General features: G+C 41.5%; 2 protein-coding genes across 4 annotated transcripts in view; one reads left to right on the top strand and one right to left on the bottom strand.

The window, feature by feature from the left end:
* Positions 1 to 1,472: 1,472 nt before the first annotated feature.
* On the bottom strand, positions 1,473 to 10,858 carry znf148 (zinc finger protein 148). 2 transcript variants are annotated; one of them, XM_069698512.1, is made up of 7 exons: positions 10,769 to 10,858; positions 8,489 to 8,866; positions 6,923 to 7,048; positions 6,690 to 6,813; positions 6,477 to 6,560; positions 6,254 to 6,372; positions 1,473 to 5,172 (listed from the first exon to the last, which is right to left on the bottom strand). In XM_069698512.1, the coding sequence occupies exons 2-7, from the start codon at positions 8,843 to 8,845 to the stop codon at positions 3,535 to 3,537; spliced, it is 2,448 nt and encodes an 815-aa protein (XP_069554613.1). In that variant the 5' UTR covers positions 8,846 to 8,866; positions 10,769 to 10,858; the 3' UTR covers positions 1,473 to 3,534. The 2 variants fall into 2 exon arrangements, with proteins under 2 accessions (XP_069554613.1, XP_069554614.1); XM_069698513.1 differs by having other exon boundaries at positions 8,549 to 8,866.
* A 1,129-nt stretch (positions 10,859 to 11,987) lies between these two features.
* Positions 11,988 to 26,016, top strand: part of LOC138620892 (polyprenol dehydrogenase) — a 44,515-nt gene continuing 30,486 nt past the window's right edge. Inside the window, exon 1 of one of the 2 annotated variants that reach the window (XM_069698511.1) lies at positions 11,988 to 12,504. Coding sequence is in view for 1 of the 2 variants with exons in the window: in XM_069698510.1 (XP_069554611.1) it covers positions 25,480 to 25,585 (106 nt within the window). In the remaining variant the exon portion in view is untranslated. Of the gene's footprint in view, positions 12,505 to 25,455; positions 25,586 to 26,016 lie in introns of those variants that run through there. The other variant, XM_069698510.1, reaches the window with a different exon arrangement.

Below are 26,016 nucleotides of genomic sequence, written 5' to 3'. Positions count from 1 at the left end.
TGTAACCTTCAAGAACCTTCGGGGAGAGGGGGGGGCGTTCCTTGACGGTTCTCTAAAGATGTCTTTGGGTTTGGAATAGTCAGCTGTCACCCTGTACCACGAGCAATTGGGCTGAAAAAGGAGGGTCACAAATTCTATGAAAGTATGACAATAGTTTGTTGCAGCCCTGCAGTTTGACTTTTTGCTGAACTCTTCTAAACACAGCAGAAAACAACAAATTCAACCAAATGTTTCTATATCGCTGTATTTTGTTTTACTTTTTTGCTTCAGAATCAATCAAATGTAGAGTAAATGACACAAGCAGCTGGTCAGCCTTTGCATATCAAAAACAATTCAAAGTCACATACTGTGAATTGTTTTATTTATAAGGACATGACAGACAACAATCAAAACAACGATTTAATCAGATTGCTTACAAATCATAATATATTGCAAAAAATCTAATCATATGGGTTACTTGACTGAAATTAATCAGCTACAATTAAAGCTGCACATTATTCATAAAACAAGATCACTCGACCCAACAAGTCAGAGACCATGCAAACAAACCTGTCTAACATCAGACCAACCTCGTACTGAAGCAGGTGTGTGTGGGAGGGGGGGGGGGGGGGGCTTCCTCCTCAAATTCTGAATTCTGAGTATGAAAATGCCAAAGTTCAGACTCCCATCTGTACTAGAATGATCTTGACACACATGACTTGTGCAGAGATAAATGAGGGTAGCAAGAGTGACTGCATACGGTATACTGTACATATCAGTGGCTTAAATGACATGTTTCAAAAATAGTTTTTATCAAAAAATTCAGAATTCAGATCTTTTTACACAAAACAAACTTCTTTTTTTTTCTCTAGCTTATACAAGGACACTTATGGCCAGGTTACTGACATTATTAATTAAAAGGAAATAATGGTACTGCTTGTGAAGTTAATGAATCTCTAACGGTTTTACATTGTGAATGCTTCACTGAATTTGAAATTCTCCTAAGAGGAATTTAACAGGAGACCATTTGCAAAAGCAGAATCACGCGTCTGCACTGTGCTTTTAAAGATTGCTTACAATGAAATGGGCAGCTCGTGGAATACCCCCCCCCCCCCACATAACTAATTATCTTTAGGTCATATTCCACCCAAAATCTATTTGAATTGACATTAAGTCGAGCTGCTCAATAGCTGCTGAGGTTAAATATTTGATCCGGAAAATGTCGAGTCATCAACATTTTCTGGTGGTGAGGGACTTTCATGATCCAGTTTTATACAGCAAAGTCCACTTTAAATATTTTTGGTAAATGTGCCAATTTCTCTTCTGACAACAGTGGTGAGATATATACAATCCTCAGAAAGCCACATGTTGTCGGGAGGTGAGCGTTTCACTGCTGAATCTAATAAATGCTTGCAAACAAATTAACATGCCTTCCGCTGACAAAAAGTGTCTCTTGCACACACGCCTCGTCTCTCTCTCTCTCTCGCTCTCTCTCTATCGACAAAGATCTAACAGTACTTCTCGGAACATAAAAAATATACAAGGTATTTACAGCAGGTTATTTCTATACATTCTAGAGGGAATGATTGACGAGGAGGAATAGAGTGTTTGATGATTTAATGCGGTGCTGTCTGTCCCTGATTGTCAGTGGAGTCGTAACAAGAGGGAGCTCAAGATCGGTTTAGAACCAAAAGCTGGATGGCGCAGATTAAAACAGTGTTTAACACATTAGCACCTAAGACGTCACGTACACATGAACACATGGGAAACAATCAACAGTGTGAGGGAGTACAGAAGAGGCCTCGATCGTCGTCGCTCGCGTGTTTAAAACTGCATGGTTTCAACAAAGCCCGGACATAGATCTGTACTCGTACTGCTGCGGTCGGTGACGTGCCGTTTCCACCCAGCCACGGATAAACAGGCTGACAGTTAAACTTGTTGATATATCTTGCTAAAAAAAAAAAAAAAAAAAAAAAATTTAAAAGAAAATTTAAATATGAAAGGCAAAATTAAATAAAGCTCCCACATTTCAACATATTACAGGGTGAATAAGTTGATAGCTTATTGTGCAAGAGTTGGACTGAGTAAAAAGAAATACATATGCAGGAATGAGTGAAGGAAATTCTGGAATAAAAAAAAATAAAAAATACGAACAAAAAAAAAAATTCCAGAAAGGCACAGATGCAAAATGAATGAAATTGCTAAACCAAACACCTCTTTTTTTTTTTTCCCCCACGTGCTGTATATTTCTTAATATATTCAAAAAAAAAAACCCCAAAAAAACAACTTCAGTGAATACAAGGGACCTCATCCCATTGTTGTTCCCCCCCAAAACCTGTGTTATGAACAACAAAGTACTTTAAAACTGCAGCTACATGAGCAGCAGCCTTTTAACTGACAAAAGCAAAGAGCATGATTTGTAATTTCAAATAAACCAAATCTGACAAAGTTTTTCATTATAAGTGGTTTGCCTCACATATTTCATTTTTAACAAAAAGTGGCCTTTAGGTAAATTCCTTAGCCGTGAGGGTACATACTACATTCCCTGTAGTGAAGAATGTGCAAATTGTGCAAACACTAAGCACAATCCTGTTAATTCATTTAGCTACAAATCACATAAAAGAAAAGAAGATTTATCCTGCAACCATTACATGTGTGCAGCTACAAGAGGCCCAAATCTCTTATTGGGGGGAGACGAAAACTTTTTACATGTTAGATTTAACAGCCCATCTTGCACTAGAGTCACATTTGTAAAAATCAGTGCCAAGAAATCCAGCCACCGGGGGAATACATCCACAATTTAGATATTATTTTTGGCCATCACACCCACCAAATCAGACCCAATCTGTGAATGGAAAATGAATCAGTCAGATCTTTCCTGTACTACTCGGTACACACACACACACCGTGGAAATACCCATTTCAGGTAAGAATAAAGTGACTTCAACGTAAAGTGAAGGATGTGTTGTTGAGTTACGATGCTCTATCCACTGTCATTTCAGCGGATGATTTAACAGCTGGACTAAAAAGGTTCTACCGCCGAATACAACTTGTGTTGTTTTATCAGATTAACGGCGAGGGGAGGTAGCTACAGCAAGAACAAAAAGGCATACATAAATACAGCCTACATTTTAATAAGTGGAAATATTGCATCAAGCAGCAACAGAGTGACTCGATCGTTTTTTGTGTGCAGGGCAAACTGATTGACACCAACATCAAAAATAAACTCCGTGCCGATGGTATGAGAGCATATTAATTAATCTCTTGCGTTACGCTTTGGTCGCTTAATCTCTTAAATGTACATTCTGGAGAGGATAATATTTTTCAGAGGGGAAATGCTAATTATAGTATAATTTTATAAATTGTTAATTAATTCCATTAGTTTAAAGTGATAAGAAAAAAAAAACACACAAAAGAAACACGAATATCTTCTCTGAAAAACTACTTTAAGAAAGAGCGCGTAATTGTGATGGGACTTGTTTTGGCAAAACAGGAGAGATGAGATAAAGTGCCGCTGAAATTATTAACAGAAATGATTCCCCCTCCTCTTTTCCTTCAGCCAAATGATTCGCTGGTTGAAACATCAGGGGAGGAGTTCAGTTGAGACCTGGTCTCAGTGACTCTAACTAAAGGGAACTCTGAGAAGTCTGTGCTGTGTCCTCGAACACTTACTTGTCCGTTGGCAACGGTGAACTGTGACGAGGATGCAGATCTCGATGTCTGGAAATGAGATTTAAAGTTCTGATCAAAGGAGCTTATTTGAAAAGTTTGCAGTAACCCTTGCGAGGAGTCCGTCTTTTTGGAGGGTGAGACCTGCTCCAGGAAGTCCTCCTCAGCTGGGGACACTGCAGAGGGAGGGGTGGTTTCATCACCTGAAAAGGAAAACGAGTGCTGGGAGTCCCCAACCAGCAATCCGAAGTGAGGTTTCTCTAAAGTGGACCTTAGCGGAGAGCTCATCCCTGATTTGAACCTGCTGGGGGAAGGAAACTGTTTCTCTGTGGAAAACAGAGGCTGTCCAGCTAATGTGGGGTTTTCGGAGACCAAGCTAAGGCTCTGGCTGGTCAGGTAGCTGTCGTTCTGACTCGTCCTCTCCAGAGCTTGCTGGAGAAATTTGGAGTATTCTTGCAGGAGACTCACTTTCTCAGTAGGTGGCTGAACCTGTGCACTCGACGCTCCGAGGCTCTCCACGGGGCTGCTGTCTGAAACATCGGAGGAATTAATAGATATACTTGAGGTAACCTCTGTGTCGGCCACGCTAAAAGAAATGTCAGCTTGCCCGTTAGCTTTGTTGGAGTAATGGTCCAACAGTGTCTGAAGAACCTCGTCAGGCAAAACATTCTTGTCGTGACTCGTCTTAATCTCTGCGTTGATTGGCTGGGGCTCCAGAATGGTGGCAGGAACAGTCTCGTCAATGACGGCAGACACCACAGTTTGTGTAACAGGCGGCTGGGAGGAAATGCTGCTCGTGTTCAGGCCATAATCCCGACTGTTGTTGGCCATGGCGGCTTGAAGGTAACGTTTCTTCTTGAGAAATTGCATGGCGTCGTCGTAGTTTGTGCTGCTGGCTGCTGGTTTTGTTGGCCCTCCTTGAAGAGTCTCGACTGTCTCGAGTTCAGTGTTGCCTTCTACGTCTAGAAGGCCCTGCTTGTCCACGATTTCAAAGGTGTACTGCGTGACCTTACTGTTCTCCTCAAAGGAGGACAGAGTGGACAAGATGGGAGGAGTTGGCTCACTGGACTGTTTAAGACTCCTCTTGGGGACTTTCTTCAGGACTAGTTTAGGAGGCGTCGTCTCTTCGGGTGACTCCTCTTCCTCCCGGTGTTGGTTACCCGTTTCTTCAGGAAGGTCCACAGAGTAGTCAGCGATAACATACTCATGTTTGACTTTGGAGGACACAGCATAGAGAGATAGACGTTCGATTTTATTCGGTCTCTGCTCCTCTTTCTCTTCCGTTTCTACGACAGCAAAAGTGTGCCCCTCCGTCTGGGCAGTCGTGGGAGCGCCTGAACTCTTCTCTGCACACTTTTGGCGCTTTTTCTTGGGCAGTGAACACTCTTTGGCAAGAAAGGGGGGCCCTAAAGAATCTGCTTCACGCAGAGGTCCGACTTTACCAGCAGACTTGTTAGTCTTCCTCTCCCTGTTCTCGTGACACATTCGTCTGTGCTTTAAAACCCGGTCTGTTCTGGAGAAGTACTGTGGACAAAGGACACAATACATACATCTTACTGCTGCAGGAAACAGACACGGTACAGTAGAGAACATTTAGGAGGGCAGTTCAAGTCAAACACGTTCTGCTTTCCATTTATTCAATTCTTTCAATATTACTGAGATGTTTTCATAGAAATGACATACTTATCGTGATAGTAGTGATGCAGCAGCCACTGGATGACTTCAGCCTTGTTTTATAACTGACTCTTTTCTTTATTGCAGTCGATGTAAACATTATCTTAACTACTTTGACATTGGTCAGTATTTAAGTTAATCGTCTTAAGCTTCCCTGTTCACTATCAATGTCCGATCTGTGAGTTCTACAAATATAAAGACATGAGCATTAATCAGCGCCGTCTTACGGTGGCTTCACACCAAATGTGTTTGTTCCGGTTCAAACAAACTCAGTCCATTTGGTCAGAGGACAAAGGTGACGACTGAACAGACCAGACAAGCGGGCCGAGACTCTTTGAAAATATGGTCTTGGCCCATTTTCAAGCAAATTCTGGTGTAGTTCGGAGTTAACAATGCATTCTTCTGGTGTTGGTGAAGTGCTCAGTAAGTGATCTCATCTGTATAAACAAAGTAAATATCTTTGTATCTTCTGTATATTACATCAATTACAACCCCATTTCCACAGTAATCATCCCAGTAGATTTCTGTACAACGAGAGTCTCCTTTTCATCCTGTTTCTGTTCTTGGGGCTCTTTATGCCACCAGTGTACATAAATACGCACATAAGAACCATCAAAGTGAAGAACGTCAGTCGGTCGGTCGCTGAGATTTGATTTCCCCACGTGCGTCCTGATGATACAGGATGACTCCGCCACAACAGTGATTTAACTGTCAGTCCGTATGACTTCCTGTCATACTGACATAATTTGGTTGTATAAAGTCAGCGTGAATATAAAATGTTCCAGAGCTAAAATGCAACCATGTATGATTTTGTCTCCTCAGTCCAGATCAAATGAATTGAACAGGTTTGAATACGCTCTCAACAACTGATCTATGACCAAATTCAACTGTTTTGTTTGCACAAATTATCAAGCAAACGTGAGCAGCATACCTGGTGACAGTAGTCACATTGGTAGGGCTTCTCTCCACTGTGAGTCCTCTTGTGTCTCTCCATGTGATACTTCTGGATGAACCTCATCCCGCACTCATCACAGCGAAACGGCTTTTCACCTGAGGAAAAAAGACAAGGAAAAAAAATTAAACAATTACTCACTTAGGACCAAAAAGACAAACAAAATCCTTGTGAATACCGGTTGCATTGATTCTTGACCCACCAGTGTGGATCTTCTCGTGTCTCTGGAGAAGATATTTCTGAATAAAGCGCATGTCACACTGGCTGCACTGAAATGGCTTCTCACCTAGAGTTTGGAAAAGCAAAAATAAAAATCGGTATTTAAATAACAATACAGATACTGAAAGATACTCCACTGTAAATTTCAAAGAAACAATCTCATATAATAGTATTTCAAAACATGAGGGATTCATACCAGTGTGAATGAAGACGTGCCTCTGTAGATGGTAGTTTGTCCTGAATGCAGCATTACAGTGCACACAGACGTGACACTTGGGGTTTGGTGTGCCCAACGATCCATCGTCATTAATGCTGAGAATCTACACCAGTAAAAAGAACAAAGTATTAGCTTCATTTTCACGAGTCACTCTGAAAGACTCGCAGGCCTTTTAAGAAAACAAAGATTGCCGAGATAAATTGGACTTGCACCTTTGCTGGTGAGCGCTGCTTCCTTTTTTTCTTCTTTGGACACACCATCAGATCCTTAATTGCTTTTTTGTCCTTCTTTATATGGGCCGCTGTCTCAGACAGCTTCAGTTCCTGCTTGATGCTCAACTGTAAAAGTAGCACCATAGATAGTCAAGACATTTAATATGGCACATGACCTACTTTGAGGGCCACCCGGCCGGCCAACGGTTTATCCAGGTCAGGCAGGTGCAACTGGGCAAGCAGAGGATAATCAACCAATGTAAGGGCACCTGGCAGGCTGCAGGGAAGCCTCAGGTACTTGAAAAATGAGGAAAAGCTGAAACACGGCAACTGCCAGCTGGCTGGAGACAGTGTTTGCAGATCCTCCAATTGACTTTTTAAAATTTATGCAGGCACTTTCCAAGATTCAGTAAATAAAATATCTGTAACAATTACGGACGGAAAAAAATGAAAATAGGATTCAAGTTCTTAAAGTTCCTAAATGGGATGAAGCCTGATCCTGTGGATTAGTTCAGATTATCCTCAATGTTTATACTGGGAATAGAAATTAGCCTTTTAAAGTTCTCATTTGCATTATCTTTATACTTTAGTGGAGCAGAAGAGAACATTTTGGCTGATGTCTGCCCCAGTTTATGGGCTCCTGCAGGATTCTTTTTTTTTTTTTTTTTTACTCTCAGCTGTCACACGGGTGTCATAAACCGAGTGCACAATTTTTAGCAAAATGTAAGTGTAGCTGGCATGTCACATACATGCAGCTTAAATGTTTGCGGTGTGGAAATATTTTGAAAACAAAAAAGAAAGGAACAGAACAGCCACTTCTAATGTCTGCATTTTGCGAGGCAGAGTAACAGAGCTGCGTTCAATATTACTAACTTGATACAGAACCTAAAAACTAAACACTCAACTAAATACAGTGGAACAAGTGAAATTGTGATTTTAATTTGTTGTGACTGTGAATGTAAAAGTTTAACTATTTCACCAAAACAAAGTGGAATTGTGATTATAATAGTCATTTGCAGTATGTTCTTACTTCTTCTTATATGCAGCACGAAGTCAAATTAATAAGAGCTAATTATAAAGACACATTTTTGTTGTTTTACTTGGTTATTTTGTTAACCTCAATAAGTGTGAACTGTGGTAAAAATTACTTTTGTTTACTTGGTTATTTTGTAAAAAGATAACAAATTAAAAACATGAAGGAAAAGCTTGGATGCAGGCACATTTTTTCTTAATGCATTATGTACCTGCATTTTATTTTTTATTGAACTTGAATGGCACTGTTCACCTGTATTATCTAGGAAATTACAAGTATCTTATCGGCACTCTGTATCCGCAGATACTGAATATCTTTTGAAAAATATTTAGTCAATGTTACTTAAAGCTTCTTTCACATTATTTTATAAATATTTTGCAAACTTACTTTAAGGCAGTTTATAACCGTCAACGGTTGTTATTCGGGACAAGAGTGCCAATAGTTGATCACAGCCTTTGACAGACATTGCTTCGAGTGGACATTTTAAATACAGTATCATAACCTGAACCACTACTTAATCAGCATGAACTCACTGGCATATGAAGCAAGCAGGGCAACTTATTGGTGAGTTTTAGGGGGAAATGCACTCCCACCTCGCCTCCTCCCGCCTCTTGTCCTGCTCCACCATTCTTTGTCATCTCCTCCTGCATCATCAGCTGCTCTGGGGGCACCAGGTCGTGAGTAACCAGCGAGCTCCCCGTCAAGTCCTCGTCGTCATCCTCGTCATCATCGTCCTCCGCCAACAGAGGGTGGTTCGCCAGCGACCGTTCCCCGAGGGTCATCACCACGAGTCCTCCTCCTCCGCTTCCCAGGCCGACTCGCCCTCCTCCGTCTATTCCTCCGCTGCTGCACTTCAGCAGCAAACCGTCCAACTTGTCCTCAGTGTTCATCTTACATAGAGTAGCTCTAGTCTGAAATAACAAGGGAACGGAGAGACAACTGGACAGTGTAACCAAGCCAAATGTCAAACAAACTCATTCCATAAGCAATTATGGGAAGGAGGATATCAAATTCTTCACAACCACAAAAACATCAAGAATAAAACATGTCCAAAACACAACAGCATGTCCACTGTGGTCGATCACGTGAAGGTGCAGATTTCTAACGTATAACTAGAAAGGTAAACTTACATTTTTTGAGTTTCCTATAAGCCATAAATTGATGTTCTTGTTCAAATTGTGACGATTACTTTATATTTTTTTTTTAATTGATTTCAATACCTTGCACCACTAAGCCTTAAGAAATGGATACCCATGTTGGTACTGAACCCTGGCAAAAAAAATGTCAACAAAACCGGCTCTGATCTGGCTGGAAAGACCTTCCACAATCATTTAAGGTGGGTTTTAACACACTTTCTGGGTTTTTTTTGTTGTTGTTATAATTATGTATTATACTAATTGTTCGCATTGAATTACCTAAGCTCTTAGACATGACTTTCCTTAGCTTACCAAAGCTGTTCAGACATTATGATCAACACTTATGGCCCAAACAATAGCTCATCAGAGTAAAGTGTCAACATTTGTAACTGGATCAGCTGTTGTTTCTGTCATCTTATCTTACAAAATGGGACTGTGCAAAGTGAAAAGGGAATCGCAAGCAACACCGGCGAACTCAGGAAACTTGAGATATTTTTTTTGTTTTGTTTTTTTTCCCCCTCTGAACCTACTATTTAAAACCAGGCTGTAAAAGCATATTAGTTTCAGAAACGGGTGATATTGTCACGCAGGATATTTTCACTATCGCAGAGTAAAGTTACAAAAGCAGCGAGTGTTGCACATTTCAACCGAAATATTGCACCCGTGTTGCCTTTACTTGAGTGATCTGGATGTAAAAAGTCCTCTTCAGCCAGATAAGTAACGTTGAGCGATCACTGGAGCTCAACGCGATGAAGCTAACTCAGCGTAGCAGCCTTGGTTCACGAGTTTGAACACTGTAGCTAACACAGACTGACCCGGGACTGACCCGGGAGACAGCAGAGGGGGGGGAGAGGAGGGGGGTAAATATCTAACACGGTTTAAAAAAAACAAAAACAAACCCCGCACATCGTCCCGTTTGTAAACACACTCACTTGTGTCACTTCAGGGTTAAGTGGTGGGGAGTCGCTTGCTTAGCACGCGAGCTAGCCGCGTTTGTCAAAACCTGCATTTAAAACAAGTGTTGAAGGAAAAAAACCAACACAAAAAAAAGGGGGCAGGAAGAGACTCGCAGCTGACTTCAAAGTAAAAGAAAAAAAAAAGAAAAATGGGGACAAACGCTAAAACATTCACACTCGTGATCAACACGCTGCGACCCTCGAAACACGTGCTCGCTAAAACACAAACATCGGCGAAGTAGATCTCAGCCGGTGACAAACGCTGAGCTGAACTCTTTTACTTTGAAAGGGAAACCCCGGAAGTGACTCTTTTTTTTTTTTTTTTTTTTTTTTACTTGCGCCGACTTGACGAACAAACCTTTCGCGGCCTGCTCGAAGCTAGTTAGCTAAGCAGGCTAGCAACTCGCTTTGCAAACATTGAGCGGTCTCTCTGTGTCCAGTCCGTGTGTGTCCGTGTTCAACAAATAAACTCCAGCTCTCAACACGACACACGCCGCGTGGCGTAAAAAAACAACAACAACAAAAAAAAACAACCCCGCACGTTTCATCCAAACTCAGCAGGGCTAGTTGGCGCTAGCGCCTCCAGCTTCCTCAGCCGCCTGCTACCGAAGCTAACGTTTGCTAACGAGCTAGCTCGCCACTACGACGAAAACAACAACAATACGTCCCGGTGGCGCACGCGTGATGTGTCAACGACTAAAGCCGCGTTGTTTCTTCTTACCTGCGCGTCTTAAACCCGTTTGGCCGTCATGATTGTTATGCAAGACTACAGTGCAGCGACGGTGTGCGGAATATTCAAATACACCATCACATTTCAAGGAGGCAGCGGAGCTCGTGTCTGTCGCCATCTAGTGGTCAACGCATGTAAGTGGCGCTGCGCGCTGCGCGCTCCTCGTCACGCTGCTGATTACGCTCCTGTGGCGACCTACTTCTACAACTCCAAATGATCTTCACTGATAATGTCGTGATTGCACATTTGTTTGGCAGTCATCTCTGGTCTTTGTTCTAATATATATATATATATTTTTTTTAAACGTTCTGAAAAAAAAACAAGAAAATATTCTCACGGTTGAAGCACAGGTTATGTGTTCTGTCAGTCTAAATATGATTAGTGTATCTACGCGGGGAAAGGCGTGACCCTGTTAGTGGGTTGTAAGCTAAATGGAAAATGTGCTTCGTGCGGTTATGTCTACTGGATATGATGGGGTGTTTGTTTTTTTTGTGAATGGAGTAGTTTAGGCTGCTCATTTAATTGCCAAACAGCCAAATCAGTGCTGATTTCCTGATTTGACCTGGTGATTGCGACCACGTGGGTTACAAAAGTGCCACTGCATGTCTGATATTTATGATTTCAAAAATATATTCTAGCCTTTTCAATTAGATTTCGACCGTTCTCATCGCCTTCACAGAGCTGCGATATCACCATCACTTGACAGGAGTTGTAGGACATTTTTTAGACCATTTGCTCTTCATTATCGAATAAGCTCTTTCTGAAAGGATACCTAGGCGTAAAGCTGCCAACCCTCTAATTATGATTATATAAGAATCATAAAAAGTCGTAATAAAGCGCGCATCAAGTGGATACGGTTTTAAAGTAATAATCATCTAGATTAGCCTTTCTATTAATCCTTCAACTGACACGCCAACATGGGATGTGATAAAATGATAGCCTGCCATGCCCAGCCATCACGCACACATCGGCTATACACACACACACATAGGGAATACGACGCCGTGCGGAATACTAATCAACCTGTTTGCCGACAAGCGCAGCAGCTCGGCGCGCAATTTAGGACTTCTCCATTCTGTGTCTAGAAACGTCTCTGCAGGTTTTTATCTAAACACCTACATTTGATAGTGTTTTTTTTTCTTATTACAGCCCTCTTTGAACGACTCGTGAGTGTTATCACTTCGGTCTCCACTGTGCCTGTCTCCTCTGATGTGCGACAGGAAGCTGGAGAGAGAGTGGAACTGGGGAAAGACAGCCCACTACTGTGCGGCTTGTAGCAAGGGAAGCCCCCACGCGTTGCGCGCCTGGATCGCCGGTATATATTCACGTCGCGGAGTGGAGTGCGTGTGCATGCGCGTCGGGCTCTAAATGTGTGTGTTCGCGCACGACAAAGCCCCGGGCTACGTCCTCAACAGTTGCCACCGGAACGGCAGAGAGCAGAGGAGGAGAGCAGGAGAGGCAGCAGACTGAGGACGGACAGACGCGGAGCCCCACGCCGCTCTGCCCGGCTCTGCTCCTGACATGCAGTCGCTCATCTCTCCGGTGACCAAGGCCATCCTAGTAGCGCTCTTCATCTTTGCCATACTCCTCATTCTCTATGTGATCCTTTGGTACATTTGCAGAGACGTGGACTGCGACCACGGCATTTGAGGATTCCGTTAAAACGGGAGTAACGGGAATATCTCAATGGGGCGCACAGAGGAGCCCGCAGAGCCCAGGGTCATCCTGTAAGTCTACTTGTCTTCCTTTCTGTCTTATCTTTCTAGTTGCGTGGGCGTATTTTGGGGTTGTCCGTGGATGTTTGTGTGTGTGTGTGTGTGTGTGTGTGTGTGTGTGTGTGTGTGTGTGTGTGTGTGTGTGTGTGTGTGTGTGTGTGTGTGTGTGTGTGTGTGTGTGTGTGTGTGTGTATACACGCGCGCATTCCTGTCGTGCGTAAATGTTAAATGCGCTCTGGTTAAAAGGTGATGACTGGTGTGCGTCTCCATTGGCACCCAGTATCCCAAACCCTGAATGAATAACGCACCAAATTCTCCTCTCTTCAACTTGACAGAGATCATCTATCAATGACGCCTGATGTAGGCTATTAGAGCGACCCGGTGTTATTACTGATAGGGAATTCTCAAAGGTGAAACAATGTCATGAGAGGGAAATCGAACTGGTGTCAAACAGAAGACGGCGCGGGCGCGCGTGTGTGGGCTCTCAATGAACGGAGTACGGAGACCGCCGGTGACATTGCGGTAAACGGCGTGGATGTCTCTTAAGGTCAAGAACAACAATGTTTACCGAAGGTTGCCAACATTGTTTGCCCACCTCTCCTCGTTCCGTATATCTGCAGCATTAGTTCATGTTCAGTTCATATTGGTCTCTGAGGATGCTTCACATTGGCATTTTACGTCCAACGAGATAACAGGATTATCGCCATTGGCTCCTGTGCGTCTTTTTCCTAATCTGTTTTGTGCCATGTTTTTGCGTCCTTATCATGAATCCCCCGCTAATGCTTTTACGCATAGCGCATTTTTATTCCCCTTGACATCTGTGAGCCTGTTCCACCGTGCTATGTCCAATCTTAGTTTTGGAAGATATTTGCTTTTACACACACACACACACACACACACACACACACACACACACACACACACACACACACACACACACACACACACACACACACACACACACACACACACACACACACACACACACACACACACACACACACACACACAATCTGCATACTGGCCACGCTTAATGAATGACTTCTCAATATTGCAGGCACGTTGGACCCCAATACTTACATTGCTGTCACATGGCCCATTAAACTGCTAAACATGTGAGATATAATTGCCATTTTTCATCTTGGTTCAGACTATTTGGTGTCCTCTCCAGCAACCCCTGAAACAGGATAATCAACAATTTTAACACGTTCTAAAGTGAAATGTGAAGGACACACCAAGGACATGTTGATTTGTTAGGGTGTTTAGGATCTTTAAGCAGGAATGTAATGCGGAGGATCCATAGCAAAATCCAGTTAATGTGTCTTCACCTGTGGAATAGAGTTTAACCCACTTTCTTCTATGAATCTTTACAACATAAATTTAGGTTGAAAAACTTGATCTCATCGAAATATTACCTGCTGATTACTGAATGATAATCGCAGGCTGCAGCTGATGCTGTAGTGTAGTCACTTTTTTTTTTTTTTTTTTTTTTTTTAAAGTAACATCACATCACTATTTTCCCCATAAATGCCTAGAGGATTTAAAACAGCCGAGCATCTCCCCTAACTCACAGAGAAAGTACAAGTTTAAGCTTAAAATTTTTAAACCTTCTTACTTTCAGCTACGGGTGCTTCACTCTTGTATTTAAAAATCCATAAGCAGCCTAAATGCTGAAGGCAGCCATGAGGAGGAAACCCCGTAGTCTCTTAAACTGTTGTGTGTACCCTCCTGCAGAGAAAAGGAGAGTCTGGTGGTTGGATGGCAGATGCCCTCTTTGACCGCACTACAAAATGATTTCCGCCAGCCATGAGTAGATATGCACCCAGCCTGTCTCCCCCTTCAACACACAGACACACACTCACATATGTGAAAGCTGCAAATGACAGTCCTGACTCTTATCAGCCCGAGTAACGGCATGAGAGGGAGAGAGGGAGAGAAGGAGCGAGGGAGAGAAAAAAGGTATATGACAAGTGCTCCAGCTGTTTGAGTGTGTCTAAACTGATGTCCTGGATTGTGTGTGTGTGTGTGTGTGTGTGTGTGTGTGTGTGTGTGTGTGTGTGTGTGTGTGTGTGTGTGTGTGTGTGTGTGTGTGTGTGTGTGTGTGTGTGTGTGTGTGTGTGTGTGTGTGTGTTAAAGTGGAAAGAAGGAAAAAGAAAAGCTGTGTTTGAGTGGCTGTGTATGTTTGTGCAGTTTGTTAAAGAAGAAAGGCAGTGTGTGTGTGTGTGTGTGTGTGTGTGTGTGTGTGTGTGTGTGTGTGTGTGTGTGTGTGTGTGTGTGTGTGTGCGTCTGTAAGAGACAGCGTGGGGGGGGAGGGGGGTTAAACACTGACATGCACCACAATGACAGATGAAAAAAAAAAGTGGAGCAGGGAAGGCTCAGTGGGACTCAGCATGGGAAACAGGTGTGTGTGTGTGTGTGTGTGTGTGTGTGTGTGTGTGTGTGTGTGTGTGTGTGTGTGTGTGTGTGTGTGTGTGTGTGTGTGTGTGTGTGTGTGTGTGTGTGTGTGTGTGTGTGTGTGTGTGTGCTTGCATTCGTGCGGGGGTGTGTGTCAGAGCGTCCATAAATGCATTAAATTGCCTCAAGTTTATTGAAAAGCTAAAAAATTACCCAATAGTTCAAAACAGAGAGCGACACTATGGATTTCCCTTACATTTTTTCAACTTTTACTCCTTTGAGAAGTATGTTTTCTGATTTCCATGTGATCTTTATAGTCACAATTCACATTCATAATAAAGAAAATGTATCCCACTACACAACAGAGCAATGCCCAATGTGTTGCTTTATATTGGAGGGAAGCAGCTAAACAGAAATGATTCATCCAGAATGTTTCAGTTAATACACCTTGATAAATCTGAGTTCAATTCAGATTGAAGTCATAAAATATGTATGGATAAATGTAAATGTTTGAGGCTTAAGGCGGTGGAGAAGGGATTTGTTAACCTCTTCAGGCTTCACAATGTGAATAAACTGTATTTGACAAAGTGTGTTTGTGCATGAGTGTGTGTGTGTTGCCATCACTCACAAATAACAGAGAGCTGATGAATCCTACAGTCCTAACACTGTCTTCATAAATATAGAACCATCAGAAAAGTTTCTCATTATCAAACTGTAAATATGACAGTAAAGGTCAGGATTTTCCATTTGGGTTGGTGAGATGTGGTGTTTGTCACCGAGCAGAACACACAAACTGCGTGATGGTAAAAGAGGCACATTTCATAATTAAATTTTTTGGCATTTACCATGAATAATTCATACTTTTGTATATTTCCATTTCTAATACTTGTACTTGTTGAACAGTGTTTATACTTGTGCTACTGTGTTAAACAGACGCAAATACTACTTAACATGTTGATTCATTTAGCTTACAAACATTATGGACATCCATCATTACATGCTCCATAACTTCTCACCACTAAATTAATAAAAAAACAACAACCACATGTCTAATTGGAAATATGTTAATATTACTCTTTCATATCACTGCAGTGTTTCACAACTACTCTGCTGAAAAAGGGTCGCTTAGTTTGACCGCGCTGAACAACTTCTCTTTGTTCAGAGACAATCTAATTTTCATTGACAATAATTATGATTTGTTTGGTTAATGAAATTCTAAATTAAATTGAAATGATATTAATATGTTTGTCATTGTTTAGTTCAGTTTGTGTGTCTGTGTATCTCAAAGACCCTCAAGTGATCACATTCTTTTGTCAAAGACACTTATCCTTACCTCATGGCTGTGTGGTCACTGAAGTGAAATGCACTTAATTAACTGTGTTCAGATGGCAAATGATAGAAATGAAGCCCTGCTGAGTGTTTCTGTTTTGCTTATAGTTATCAGAATATCCCATTAACATGCTTTGATTTTGAAACTTTGACAGCCAACAGGCTGAAAAATAAAGGACACGTTTTATTTTTTTTGTATTTTATGATGGCTTGTTTCACACAGATCAACATTTTAAATTAGTTTTGACATGTTGGATCAGAAATGCCAAAAATACATTGTATGTTATTTAGAATAATGTATCATCAAGTTTGTCCAGCTGAAAGAGAAGTTTATTTTTGATGTTCGCCACAATTCTTTAAGATTTAAAGAGTTCCTGCAACATGTTTTTGTCATCAATTAAATATTGGCAAATCAATCTCACACTTAACATATTTACATTGGTATGAACTTCAAAAATCCATCACTGCTCAGGATCTACTTACCAACCTTTACACACACAAACAAGGGGAAGAGACAGACTCTTATTCTGAAAAGTCTGTCTCATTGGTGTGACACCTTTTTTTACTTTCATAATTAAGTTATATTTTTCAGGTTTAGCATCCAGTTTTCCTTTCTCCAAAGTGCACACTTGTTGTGGTATTTGGATTTTCTCATTCACTCACTACCATCAACGCTATATGTCCGGGGCATCCTGTTGCGTGTCCCCCCCCTTGTCTCTCTCGTCCCCCACTATTTAGTTCTCAACTGTTCTCTCTCATAAGGGCAAACATTTGCCCTAGAATAGTTTTCCAAAAAGCACCACATGCGTGCCCCCCTAAACCTCATCCTGATTCAATTCTTAACCTGACAACATTTGACAGGTTGTCAAACGTTCCCTGGAAGCAGTGAAGCCGGGTCAGGATGACCCAATGTCACAAACACGTCCTCATTCTGAAGGTCTAAAACTCAAATTGGCTCTCATGAAGATAGAAGCACACACACACGCACGCACGCACGCACGCACACACACACACACACACACACACACACCTCAAAGCCATAAAAATAGATTGTGAGTGACTCAGCCGTTATGTAAAGTCCATCTCCGATAGGGCCGCCCGGGGCTGTTTATGTCAGTTTAGCTTGACGGCACTGGAGCTGAGGTGACACATGTCTGCTGTGTCCAAGCTTTAATGCACACTCACATAACCATACGCACACACACATATCCCAGAATATGCGTGCGAACCTCTCTCCCTCTTACTCTTCCTTCCTTTCTAAGTCTCCATTCCCCAGTGTGTGTCCCCCAATGGACAAAGATGTGATACAGTCATCGTAATGGACTCCCTTTGGCCCAAAAAGCGTACATTATTAGCATTTCAGCACAGACTGGGACGGAAACACCACGTTAGACATGAATCACATCCGCCATCCCTCCGGCCAGGTGGACAGTTCAATCAATACTGGTAAACATGACCAACCCAGGACTTTAATCCAGAACTAGACTGATGTCTTGGCTTGTTGTTGCTTGCTACAGAGGGGTAGCTGAAGGTCTCCTTGGCTTCAAGGCAGAACACACACACACACACACACACACACACACACACACACACACACACACACACACACACACGCACACACTACCACCACCACCACCACCACCTTAAAGCTTCTCCGTTTTCACACAATCCTGGAGTGAGAGACTGGAGGAGAGAAAAGCAGAGACACAGAAAGTGAGAGAGCGAGAGATGAAAGAGTCTCCTCACAGTCCTTTTCTCACTGACAACAGGTTTCAGACAGAAAGAGAAGCACGCACACACTGACTCACAGACTGTTAAATTAAATGTGTTAAATACTGTGTGTGTGCATGTTTGTCTCACCGTGTGTGTGTGAGAGAGTGTGCTGCACAGAGTTAATGACAGTCTTAATTGGTGCAAGCAAATATCCCTCCCACTGCTCCTTATTCTACATCTACTAATAGAAAGACATCCACTCCCTCCAGACAGTTAGGAAAAACTGTGTTAGGATGTATTTGATGAAGATGAGTGTGCACACACACACACACGCACGCACGCACGCACGCACGCACGCACACACACACACACACACACACACACACACACACACACACACACACACACACACACACACACACACACAGATTTTGGTCCCTCACACAAGGATGAACATGTGGTGGTGTGCACACAATTTACGTGCATAATAATATTATCTTTACTCTGTTTGCGTGTGCAAAAACACAGCTACAAGCATTTAGAAGAAATGTCTTTTTCCAGCAGCTTACATGCAGTAACAGACTTTCTCATACACAGAAATGCAGAAACCTTTAAATGCATCTTCCTAACTTAAGAATTCGGAGTATTGTATGCTCCTGAGATAGACTGCAGTTTGTTCTACATTTAAATTAGGCACCAAAAAAGAGGCATAACGCCACACCTTTCTTGCCCCATTTAGGGCCAGAAGTTGTTTGGAGATATCTGACATTTTCCGAGCATGTTTATCTAGCATGAAAACTGGAAGGAAAGACCAATTACATTTCAAGGGATGGCGTGTTCTGGTCGGCATGCAGAAGGAAGTTATTATTGATCCGTTGTGTGAAGCTTTGTAAAGTTTTAAATATGCGTATTTGGCCACTGAAAACTGATTTGATAGTTCAAAACAGCAAGTGAATAAAATATTTAGAAGACTGGATTTTAAAATGCACCTCCGTCCGACGTTTATCATCAAAATATCTACAACCTAGTTAACAAGCTGTCATAAAAATGTACTCTTTGCTACCCTCGTAATAACTCCCGGATTTACCCCTATCGCTTCCCAGTCATAAAAGTGCTAAAGATTTTGGGGCACTATGAACTTTTTGCTACAAATGAAGACAGAAAAATGCCTGTAAAACAGACAGATGGATAATATGCAACAAAGGTCCAAGACTGACTGCTAATCCAGGATGTTGTTATATTGTGTGTGCAGTTGCTCACTGCAAACACATGCAAAAATCTCAGGTTTCACGTTTATGTTTACAAGCTGGCCTTTGGCTTTCCTCCCCGCGGAAAACCTGTGGCGGCTGCCGCTGAGTCAACACAACAATTACTTAATCTGCCAACGTAGAGTTTACTGCCTTTTCCGACCCACAGCTAGTGCACCTCTGACCATCCGTGGATGGGGGATCTCTCTCTGAATTGCCTCTGCTGGGGTATCTTCTCTTTTTTTTCTTTTTACTTACAGTCTGAAGTGTTTTTGTTTGCTCTGTAGTTTTTCCTTGTCTTAATAGAGAGCTGGTGCTGGGTTGGAAACCTATGCTGCTGTGGGCCCACAAATCCTTTTGAGGCAATTTATATAATATGAGGTTCTACAAAAAGGAGAAGAACTTGCACTGAGCAAAAGCAGCAATATCATCATGTGCAAAAAAAATGCATTATTAAAAGCACTGCATTCAAAATTTACTTGAGCAAAAATACACTTTCTTGCAAATAGTTAGATGAGAAGATTGGCACAACTCTTGTGTTCATAAGCGCAATATAAATATGTCCAAGTTTAGATTTGGACAGAGAGTCTTCAAACTGTGAGGTGTGCCAGTGCAGTAGAGTCAAAGGGGAGGCTCAGATACTTTGGAAAATACACTGTGGGAAACAAATTTTGCAACTTTGGGTCTAGGGAGTTCTTCTCTGAGTCATAACGTCTCTTACACATATTTTTAGATTCAGTGCGACCCAAAGAATTGATCTATCATGAATAAACATCCATATATTCACAACTCACGCATTAGGTAAGAGACACTGACCGTTCAGATGTTTTCATTCCAGTGATAATTTCCATTAATTCTGCCTTTAAATGGGGTCATTTTTACCTCGCTCATGAGAAGTCTATATGAAGATCGCCCTCTCTTGTGGCATTCATGTCTTCAGACCTTCAACTTTTCAGAAAGCTTTCAGAAAGAGTTCATGAATTATGAAGTTTTTGCTGATATTTTCAGAATTGTGGCAGGCTGTGAAATAGATATTTTAATTTGTGTCGTATTAAGTTTTTCTTTGCACTTTAATTATACGTCTGAAGAAAATGTTGATGGTGTCATCTTTTACCTCTGTCAATATGCATTTGCATTACCCACCGGCTAGCTTGCTAAATTGTTAGCCTTTGCGCCATCAAGATCCCGTCCACATTGCCATTGCCTAATAGCAATGTTCTGACGAGTTAATTACTTGAGCGCTAAGCATAGCATGCACACGCCCTCCCATGTCTTAACCATGAGTTTCATTAGAAGGCAGCATAGGTCTATGGCTATATTGCACATAAGAATTAACAGCTAATTGATCACATTTTTAGTGGTGTAAATTTGCTAAACTGGAAACAACACGTTCAAGAAAAAGTGCACACAGACCTTTTTGTGCTTTCGGGTGCAAAATGAGGATATTACAATGGATTTCTCTGTCCTATATATACATTTACACAGGCTGCACTACTCTGGGCTAAACTCTGAGTAGGCTGCAGCTCTGTCTAAGTCAGAGCTTTGAGTATAACCTTGATCGTCTGCTTCTCAAATGGCTTCTGAGGAAAAGCGCCGAAAGAGGTGGCTCAAACTGAGAGAAAAAGGACAACATCAATTCACACAAGTTGTTGCACTCCGGAGCCCAAATTGCCCATGACACACCTGGAAAATTCCCTTTCGTCACAATATGACACTTCACCTGCCATCTCCCTTGGATGGCAGTTGATCACGAACAAAAACAAACAAGGGTAAGGAACAGTGTGTCAAAACACAATGTGAAAACTCTGAGTGTCATTTTCTGCTAAAAATATCCAATATTGTCTACCTTGTCTTCTCACCAGGAATAAGTCGATGTGAAACATGAAATAAAGATTACATTTTAACTGGCAGCACACACACATACACACAGAGAGAGATCCCGCAGAGCCGTTGTCAGCCTGGATTTACAAAATAAGACAAGTTAGGCTCTGCAGCCAGCCAGTGGTTGTCATATCAGACTAGGTGACTGTTTAGCTGGAGCTATTTTGATGCTGTTCACATGTTATTTACATCACACACACCCTCCCGTCATGCACTGTTCCAGACATGTCTCGTGTGTCTACATATGTCTTCATTTTTGTGTGTGCGACTGTGGATTTATGTGTGTGTCTCCCTGATGTCCCATCATCCCAAATAATCATCCCACAGTCATGCGTGAGATGCGATTTCCTTTAAACAATAGCGGGCCAGCTCGCCTTGCTGACCCCCCAACCTCTCAGGCTGCGGCACAACAAACATTCACATGCGCACGCGAACAGACACACATCCTTTCAGCTTGCATTAACAGAAACACATGCACATCTGAATACACACACATCCTCCACAGCTCAGCCTCCATCAGGGCAGTGGTGATGACACGGCCTCTTTATGTTGCTGCTCCTTTAACTGCCTTCCAGAGCTGGCTTTAATAACTGGGGCCAACTGCTTGTCAGTGCTGCTATTCTGGCCTGAACTTAGTCGGCAAGACACAAACTAATACGAATGATTTCCCTGCCACGAGAAAAAGGGACATTATTGTGAATGCCCCAGACCTATTTTTAACAGAAATGATTGTAATTGTATTGAAATGAGGAAGAGTTGGGTTGGCCTACTTTGAATGCCAGTGATAATTCAGCTTGCTCTGGGCTCGTGAACCAAACACAGTCCAACACTGCAGCAGAACATGTCTTCAGTTTTGTGGTTTATGGACTTGAAAAAAGTCTCTAACGCTACAGAGATCTTTTTGGTAATAGTCGATTTGATTTTGTCTCTGTAGTTTGGACCAAGCATTTATCGCTGCAGTTTGTTTGTCAGTCACCTGTCAATGAAATGTCGTGGCTGTTCAATACTGGTGGAGGATATGGCCCTAAAATAATATCAGTATATTTCAGGGAATTACAATATTCTTGATTATATGAGTAGATATTTGAAAATAATTGTATCATTTATTTTCAGGACCTGCAAATTAAACTATATAAGTTTTAGTTTTATGTCAGCCTAAATGTAACAGTTGTCCTTCAAATATTTAGGAAAAGTAAACTCAAATTATCTCTTGGTTCTAGTTTGTAAACAACAACAGCACATCAGGGTAAGATTCACATTCTGTATAAAATAAAGCAGCTTTCAGCGATGCTTGTTGTTGCTCTGCGTATGTTACCGTGACTCTGTGTAATGCATGACATCATTATGTCAGAATATTTCCATGATCAGAGTGGCAGAATGAACGTTGCAAACAGCAGTGCCGTGTCTTACTGCGTGACTCTGGCAAACAGTGTTTCCAATCTCTAATCACAGTGATTAAAACTGAAACTGTGAACAACAGCCCAGTAACACCAGGCTAACGTTTAACTATTTACAGTTTGGTATTTACTCCAGTGACTCCTGACCTGTACTCACAGGATAAATCAGAGAAATCGAAAGAAGATTAATGGGTCTAAGATAGAAGAAAAAAATAAATAATTCTGCTACACATATATTAATTTATTTGTCTATTTAGAACCTTGAATCTGATTTTAATCTTTTTGGACCTTATCTAAATAAAACAGTATGAGAAGTTCAGAGGGGAGATGTCTCTTTGGTGAAACTGTTAACAACTTATAAACAAAAAAAATTGATAAAACGGAAAAAAAAAAGACACTTTTTTTGCTATAGATTCAAAGGTGGTGACGTTAGGAATCTATGGTTCAGCCTTTAACAATACTACATTCAATGATATTATCATATGGTTTTTAATGTAAAAAGTCATTTGTAAGAATAGATGTTGTAGCATACATGAACTATTCAAGTGGAGTACATATACTCCCCTAACTGCATTCCATCGCTGATACAATAAAGACTATCAAAATTCTCTTGTTCAAAATCATGCATACCTTACAACGAAAACTGAATGTTCTCCTTCAGTATCTAAAAACCAGCAGCCGTATTGATTCAGTGATTGTCCCTAATTAATTTCCACTTTCATGCAGGTCTTCCCACTTGAATTGACTGAGTGATTTCTGTTAGCATTTCAACATGCGATGGGAATGTGACTCAGTGCAGCAGGTGTCCTTTCAAGAGACAGAAATAAACATTCATCCAACATAAGAACGCTGCTCTTTTAATAGATGGTTGATAGCTTCACAATCATCAATTACACACAATTAGGTATTCATGTAACCACTTGCAGTGTGTATCTACTTTCATCTGAGCTTTTGTAGGAGGATGCGTGTCGCTCAAATAACAGGTGGATGAATTAGTTTTATTACTTCTGTAAAAAACAACCAACAAGCACATAGGATTCTCTCATAATTCAAATTTGGCTTTAATCAGCTGCTCAACCAAACATCTCTATTTATATACAGGCAGTTTGTATGTCTTCTTGACATTTCCGTCTTTGAGCCTGTAGTGAAATGGTCGAAGATGTTCAGTATACTGTACGCAGGGAGCATCGGTCCTTATTGGAAGCCATGGTGTGTGACATTGGGTGTCAGTCGCTTATCTCTGGAAGTGGAAAATGATTTCACTCTGTTGCAGCAGTCTGAATCTTCACTGTAATGATCGGTGCTATAAATGTTTATTTGTAATTATGTTTACAAAATCTAAAAAAATATCTTTGCACGTACAAGTTTTAAATCATAACGTATCGCATTTTTGTGGCACAAACATCATAACCGAGTTACATCATATTGTGGCATACATCATGGTAAAAAAAATGTTGCCTGTCTTTTGAAGGAACACTTTGTGATGATTGAATCATAGAATTTGTGAGAAAAGACCAGCAGTCTGTCAGAACTGACTGCAAAACAATGCTGCTGCAGACAGGAGCTGCACTGCTCCAGAAACATGCTCTTAAAGCCTATCTTGGGAAAATATGAATCAGACTAGTGTGTCATCCCTCTGTTGCTTCTGTTGTGTGTGACCTCTCTGGCAGCAGTTAATGAGGTAGTCAGTGAGCTGAAGGGAGCAATATATGCTGGATCTGCAGAGAAGGATCATACGGCACATCAAGCAGCCAAGCAGCAGCGACGAGTGCCCTCCATCATACACTAATTCCCCCTCTATACAGCCAAGTGAGGGATGGCGATCACATTTTTCCAGGTCAACTTGTGGATCACTGGAGGAAAAAAGTTGTCAATTTGGTCATTTCAAGGAAAGCCCACCCTTCTACAGTGTTGTAGTTTGCCCTCTAAAAAAAAGGAGTTCATTTAATCTGATTGTCATAAGGTTCCATGACTTTGTTCACAGGGCATCTGAACACACAAAATACATTTGAATGAGTTTCACTTATTGTTTTGGTGGTGTTCCTGGTCAAAAATGGCTGGTCAATAGAAAGGAATATGTGAGACCCCAATTAATGCTATAAAATTGATTTCACACACATGCTCATTCATCACATGGACATACTTGTCTCCCAGTTGGCCGGTTGGCTATTCTGACAAACAATTGCAATAAAAGCAAGGCTGTGTTGTATATTTGATCGTGACACTGGTGAGGAGGAAGGAGGCCAGGAAACTAACAGTGAAGATGCACTGGAGGCGGAAGTGTCAGAAGTTGAAGACAACACAGAATAACATCCAAGAAACAGCTGATGTGGTGCAGTCCAGTGATGAGGTTGATGTCACATTCTGGTCAAAGCATACTAATTCACTGACTGTCAGATTGTGAAAATTGTTAGAAATAATGTCCGTGTTACTGTTGTTCTTAGACATTAATTTGGTAAAGTTTTCATTTTGACCTTATGTATTTTTTTTTGTAATAAAATGCTAAAAATCTAAAGTGTTTTCAAAACAAATATGCTTGTTTGACACAAAGTAGTCTAATTAGTGCATTATGTTTCATCTAAATGGGCCTATTTGTTATAGCCTAGTCAAAACAATCCCTTTGTTGCTATTTAATCTCTATTAAGACTCTATCAATATTTACAAGGCCATTCATAGCAAATAGAAATTTAAAACTTATGTTCTTAATAATTTATATATATATATAGATTCATAATTACATTTTGGACCTACAGTCTATGCTTTGGACCGAGAAAACTAAATGAATTGACAGTGAATGAACACAACAGGAGGGTTGTTAGTCTGAGGACAGAGTAGGCTTCAAAATCTCAATATCTAAATGTAAATAAATGAAAGATCCGATAAGGAAGGAAGCCAGCCGAGGTCGGACGACTTCATATTGGAACGTGTCCCACAGACGGAGCACGTCATTGTGCTCCCCGGGGTTTATCTGCTGTGCCTGCGCGCTGGCTGCTCACCGCGGTACTTGTTTACACATCCCGACAGAGATGTGGTCCGCGTTTAAGTCTCATCTCCTACCAGTTATCCAGCTCTATCTGCTGGGTTTGAAGGTCCTGGTGGTTCAGCTGTTGAGCGGACCTTTGAGGTTGCCAGGTCGGTTCGATTCCCTCTTAACATTAGTTTGACAAGTCGTATCAGAAATGTAGCGTGTTGCGCAACTGTCCGTGACGCGCACACGACGTTTTACTCATGACCGTAGGTGCGTTGTAATACACAAGTTAGTATTCGCGAGTATTATCCAGCAGCCATTATTCATATCGGTAAGGGGCTGTCATCGTGCTGCGCTTGCACCAAATGTCAACGCTAAGTTAGCAATGTTAGCTGGTACAAATGAAGTCGAAATAAATAAAAAATCTGCTTAGTGAAGTGTTTTCCGGTGTCATATGTTTGCCGAATTCCCCACAATAAGTTCATAGTTGCTTATCACCTCAACGTTTGGTTTCAGCGCGTCTGTGTTTGTCGCCAAGCAGTCTGGGTTTGAATCTGGATTTTTTTATAATGCAGTTTGGGCTGGCGTGGCTATC

Source organism: Brachyistius frenatus, unplaced genomic scaffold (genome assembly GCF_029030835.1).
Source record: "Brachyistius frenatus isolate BFR_SWC_R1_liver_20210118 unplaced genomic scaffold, ASM2903083v1 Contig_27, whole genome shotgun sequence".
NCBI lineage: Eukaryota > Metazoa > Chordata > Actinopteri > Embiotocidae > Brachyistius > Brachyistius frenatus.
This window is presented reverse-complemented; position numbering and strand designations above follow the sequence as displayed.